This window comes from Streptopelia decaocto (genome assembly GCF_964273445.1).
Source record: "Streptopelia decaocto genome assembly, chromosome: 2".
Lineage (NCBI taxonomy): Eukaryota > Metazoa > Chordata > Aves > Columbiformes > Columbidae > Streptopelia > Streptopelia decaocto.
In genome coordinates, this window is record NC_138655.1 from 37,425,930 (window position 1) to 37,432,143 (window position 6,214).

Consider the following 6,214-nt stretch of genomic DNA (forward strand, 5'->3'; position numbering starts at 1 on the left):
CCAGCTACATAAAAATCCATGCTGTGTATGATAGTAGTAAAGCTTGTGATCCCTTGATCTTTGATTAGATCCAAGCTAGTAAATATCTTGTGTTTAATCAGAATGAGTTGTTCTGCATGTAGTATAAGTCACCTTCACAGATGGGATGTAGCAGCAGAGTTGCTCGTGAATATTTGTTTTAATCCTTTCCAGAGCAAGCACGCTTCATGTTTCTTTGTTGTAAATCAGATTCAAGCAACTAAATACCAGCAGGAAGGAAAGACATTTACTTGCAGTCAGGAAAAGGGCAGTGTAGGAACATTTTTCCTTTTTAAAGAAAAATGTAACTTATCAGAATCTTAAACAGTACTTTATACTCTTCCATAAACATAACTAACACGCTGTGGGTGCTTTTTTAGACTGGGATGCAAATATAATTATCCAGAATTTGATCTTAAACTCTTCACACACATTTCTAGCTTAGAAGTCTATAAATATACGGAGGTTAAGATTTATTATGGTAAATGTTCACCCTCTATTATTTTCCTATATTTTAAAGATATTTAGTTAGAATGGTAACTGTTCTTTGTGCTGGTAAAGTGAAATCCTTAAAACATTATCTGTAAGGCTATGTTTTTGTGTGGTATGTCAGCGTCCTATTTACCTAAATCTGTCATAATTGCCTTCCAATACATCTTCCTCTGACAAGCCAAATATTGAAAATGAGAGGTCTCTTTGCTGGGAGATTTTCTACTGAATGTCATTTTTCTGTGTTCATAACTTGATGGTAATAACTGGACGACCTGTAGTTAAATGCATCTCAATTTCTCTCACTTATTTTTCCTAATCACCACACAGAGCCTTCTGTGCTCAGAGGTGTGATTAGATTTAACCTGCCATCATATCTGAAGAACTTTCTGTACAACATATTATACATTGCAAGGATTATATATGTAGATGGTGGGTCTAAGTGTAATATATGAATAAATATAAAGATGAGTTGCTCTCATGCCAAAGTTAATTCTTGATTCTTATTTTTTTCTGTTTTTAACAGGAAGACTGGAGAGCCCCCGCTAATAAATGGCTGGATTCCTTATCTTGGGAAGGCTTTGATTTTTAGAAAAGATGCTTTCAATTTCTTACTGGATCAGCAAAAGAAACTTGGAGATATTTTCACTGTACATATTGCTGGTGAGAAATATTTTAGTATTTCTCTTGTTTCTTTCCATCAGTGAAATTAAATATGAATTCAAGTGTTTAGTTTATAATTGTCCTTAACCAAAACTATTTTTGTGTAGCATAGGCCAATAAAAATGACTTAAATTCACATGTATTGTATTCATAGTAAGTCTCCATAGGATATAACTATGAGCATGTCAATTTATATACAGCTATAGGTATATATGCATATTGATAAAATTTTTAGGTATGTAATGTATGAACAAAGATTTTACCAACACATTTAATTGTGTATTTTTTTTTTCCTAAAGAAGGGAGAACTAACATCATCTTGACACTGCACAGAAAAATATCAGATTAAATTTAGAAAACACTTAAGGAAAAAAGTGCAGAATATGTTCTCACACATTTTACAACTGGTTGACAGAACACGAGGGAATGAATGACACATTGACTCAGTGATACAATCAGGACTGGAACACAGAAACTTCCCGTTGCCAGCCTCTTACTCTGATCATGCTTGCTGAAAATAACAATATAATAAAGTATGATATAACCTTACTGCTTTCTGTATTTATAGCTGTATTACTACGCTAGCTCAAATATAAACAGTTGAGAGATTTCACGTAGACACTTAGCTGTAAAATAAAAACATAATGAAACCAAAATCTTGAATGAATCTTAAATATATAAATTTACATATATAGAGAGGCACACACACAGTTCTACTTTTACTGAAATAAATTTAAAATCCAGTATTTTCCTCTGCTCAGAAAAAGGCAAACTTATTAGTGTAGGTGGATGTAATAGATCTTTTGGCCTTTTACATGTTGATATCCTTGTTCAAATGATCAACTTTACAGTTAAATCTCTCTCAATTTTAGCTATTCTTCTGTTAGGGAGTTTCAAATAAAAATTTGAAGTATAAAGTTTGCTTTGTGATTTCATGGCAGTAGCATTATCTTTAATATTTCCATATAAGGAATATTTAGCAACAAAATATTTTTTTCCAAAAGTCAATTAATTTAATTGCAAGCCGTATGTTTAATTAATAAAATTTTTCTACCTCTTATCAAATGTGTTCTTTTTTTTCATTTGGAATAACATTTTTACTGCTGTTAAATGTGTGAATTTTTTATTCATTCAGAGTTTTTTTCTTTGGAAACTGGTATACTCAGGTTTTTTTACATCTTGAAAGAGAGTTCAACACATTACAAGACCAGCTTTTGTTTAAATACAGTCTTTTTTATTGTTAATGTACATTCACACTATATACAGTTATGGCTTCTTACAAATACAGATTGATAATTCTCATTCAAAGACTACCTTAGTACATTCATAAAACTAGATACAGTCATACCTCAGAATCCTTAATATATTTAATCAAATGTTTATTTCTCTTCTACCTCTTCATTATTTTATGCAAGAGTGTGTAGAGATTTGTGTGTTTAAGTAATCTATGATTGTAATTTAGTTTCACAAATTTCTATTTGCATACTAAACAAAATTCCCTTTCTACTAATCTTTCGGTGTTCAGGTATTTTGAGGAAGCCTTCCTTGATAAAGACTGAGGTAAATGAAGTGAGTTCTGGATATCATTTCAGCCTTATGCAGGGAATTCTTTGATTTTTGTGAATTTTTCAGAAAAGAGTTCTTTTTTTTTTCAGTGTAAAAATACTGACCATCGAGACTTCACTAAGGAGAAAGGGTTTGTCATCCGCAAGTCAAGGAAGAACCTGAAGCTAGTTAGTGCCTCCAATCATGCCCTGATCTGAAGACGTACGGGATTTCTATATGTCTTACTGATTTGACAAAGATGATGTTTATATGTTCGGCAAACGTAGCATAGCCTGTTGTATATGGACTATCATTACTTCACCCCCATGGTGGGTGACTAAAGGTCCTGTCAAAAAATTCTATCAATATATATTGTTCTAATTATTGGTTCTCAAACTAGTTCATTTGGAAAATGCGGAACGATGCTTGGAGTTTCTGGCGTTGCCCCGTACCGGTAATGCGATTTTGCTGATTGTACTTTCCCATGTGATGAGCAAATGATTGTCATCCCTAAAAGTCGCAAGGGACATGGATGTCATCTTAATAAAGAAATTAAAAAGCACATCTTTCTATGAGAAACAATGTAAATTCCTGACCTGTCGCAGAAAATAGTTCTCTAATTGGTTTTGTGTGGTGGTGCAGCAGAATCGTTTTCCCCAAACGTCACGCCGGCGAAGCACCACTGTACATCATTGTCAGCAGTTCAGCAGAATCTCTCTAATAAGAGGACAATTACGTAAATACGATAGTCTTAAAAAAAAAAAAAAAAAAAGGAGAAAAGAAAATAATAAGGAGGGGAGAGAGCGAGTGTGTTGTGTTGAGATGACTGTACTTCCCAGCCCAACCTCTCTGCTTGTTCAGGGTTGCCAGCACGGGCAGACAGCTAGGTAAGGACTTAAAGAGCTTCAAAGAGTCTTGTCATTGTTTCTCGGGATTAAACTTTGTCTTCTTTTCCTGATAAGCCATTAGGAACGATACTGAACCCTACAACAGTCTCTCTGAGACTGCCTCAACTTTTAATAAAATGTTTTTTTCACTAAGCACACTTGCCTTTTCAAATACTGCTGCTAAGTCATTATTTTATTTTAAATGATGATACACATACAGTGACATATCATGTTTTTCTCTCTTAGGCAAAAGGTAATTTACATTAACTCCTTACCAAACTGAAGCCTGCTGCAAGCATTACTGAAATAAAATCCATCATTAGATGCCATCTGAAATGCTTGTCTTTCATCATTAGCATTAAAAACCTCCAGAATGCATTATTAGAGTAATTTCTTAACTATCATACAAATACTGGCTTCTGTGCTCGGATTTAGCAAAGTTGACAATTTTCATATTTTCCACATCAATCTTCTATTTCTAGGAGACTGTATAAACCAAATGGAGATAACTAGGCTATGTGCAGCATGGGTGTAATCCAGACTGAAGGACTGGATGTGGAAGTATGGATTCTCTCTAGCCATATTAAACAAAAAAGTCAGAGAGCTGTTTACAAAAAAAAAGGATACATCTCTTATTTTGACTTGTTTCTACAGTACTAAATAAAATAGCTCAATGACTTAAACTACTGGGATTTGGAGTGGGACATTTCTGTATGGACATGTCTATTTAGTCTTTCGTGTTGAAGGATTTTTTACAATCTAACAAGGAAAGGCTTGGTCCCCAGTGGTTTCTTTATAAATATCTTCAATATTTAAGGCTTCCTGATTTGTAGAGCATGTGATGTGCCTCCACTTTTGACTGATCTGGCATTACCTTTACCAATACTCTGATGGAATCTCATGAGCATCAAGATTTTGGTTCTGTTTCAGAAAAGATTGTGTTTAAGAGATAGTTCTTGGCATTAGCTGCAGTGGGAGGGGAGAGGGGAACTGCCTTTCAAAATACCAAATAATAACTGGAAACTTTATGAAATATTTGCATTTGTTGATCTCTGACACCACCAGGAACAATAAGTGGGAAGAGACCTCATCAGGGACAATGACGGGATTTTAAAAAGCAGAATTAAGAACCATATTGACACTTATAAAATTTGAAATCATAACTTGAGGTGAGAAAGTTTGTTCCAGTTTGGATGTTTGCTGCTCAGGGTAGAGGAGGTGTTGGGTCATGGTTTTGTAATTAGCAATCTGTTCTTGCGTGGAGGAGACCAGGGTAACCGTTGTAGCCCCGTCGTGCATCTGCGTGCGAGTATGATTGTAATTGCTAAAGGCTCCCATAACCACTCTCACAACAACTTACTAGCTGCAGTTAATTAGCTCTAGATTTTAGTCTTTTTCTAATTAAGAAATGTAAAATTAGATTCTCGGTGAGGTACATAAAAAAGCTGCCATTGTTATAGAGAGGTTCCACTTTATAGACCTTTGCTAAATGCAGTCACAAAAGTATTTTGGTTTATGTGTTTATATATGTTGTTGACTTGCCGTGATGTGATCTGGAGCCTGAATTGATTCTACAAAATGAATTCTATTTTGGTACATACTTACATTTTCCTACCAGGAATCTGATGAGAATAATAAAAATCAGGATCTGTAATATTCTGTTTCTCAGAGGTTTGGGGTTTTTTTCAAAGTATGTGCTAGTGTTGAGTGAGTTTTGATCTTAAATTATTGCTAAAATAGTTTGTTTGTCTGAAAACTCATTTGCTGAAAATCATTTTCTTACTTAAAAATGATAAGAATTGATGTGCGTTTGCTAAGTGCCTGATTAAAGATCACAAAGAAACTCATATTTTGCATCAGAAATAAGCAGATGGTGGACAGATGGTTTAAATTAATATTAATTAAAAATCTTAACTTAAATTGTTTACCCTGTAAACGCAAAGTTAGGAAGCCAGCTTTCATCTTTAGGGTTAATAACACTCCAAATCTATTTATTAAAAATTGCTCCAATGGGCATTCTTTCCAAGCTTTGATCGCAAAGATGGTAGCCTCAATAAAGAGCATGACAGTGGGTGAAAGCTGGAAAGAGAGAGGAGTTCTAGGGCTCCTAACAAAGATCCTGCAGAGTTTGAGACTAAAAAATTCCTGTCAGCCTGTGTGGTCTGGGAGGGAAGAAATTATCAGAAAATAGGACTGGGAATTCAGGTTCTCTTTTTCTTGACGATTTCTCAATATATTTATTCTTGAAAAATTAATTTACATCTATGGTTGATTATATTATAGTAAAGCAAACTCTACAAGTACCTTAAAAACCTTTGCACGCTGTTGACAAAAAAAAGGGGATCAAATTCTGTGTCCATTTATCCCTCGTGTTTCCTTACTGGTTCCCTGGGATTGCAGTAGGTATAGCTGGTGGGGAAATTATGGCACCTGGTAATTGCAGAGGAAGTCCAGAGCACAACCAGATTTACCATAGAGCACTGTTTGTATATACAAGTCAGAATATGGAATAACTGTGATAATTCAAATATCACTATATGGTAACCATGGATACTTGTTGACATCTTTAGTGGCAGTGACTACTTTATCTCAGGACATCTGTCACAGAGCCA

At 34.5% G+C, this 6,214-nt stretch overlaps 1 protein-coding gene across 3 annotated transcripts in view; it reads left to right on the top strand.

Annotated features, from left to right (window-relative positions):
• The window catches only part of CYP7B1 (cytochrome P450 family 7 subfamily B member 1), a 126,159-nt gene that overhangs the window by 102,290 nt on the left and 17,655 nt on the right, over positions 1–6,214 (top strand). The window contains exon 2 of one of the 3 annotated variants that reach the window (XM_082044270.1): positions 1,034–1,170. In XM_082044270.1, coding sequence (XP_081900396.1) covers positions 1,034–1,170 — 137 coding nt within the window. Of the gene's footprint in view, positions 1–1,033; positions 1,171–3,023; positions 3,045–6,214 lie in introns of those variants that run through there. The other 2 variants (XM_082044271.1, XM_082044272.1) reach the window with 2 other exon arrangements.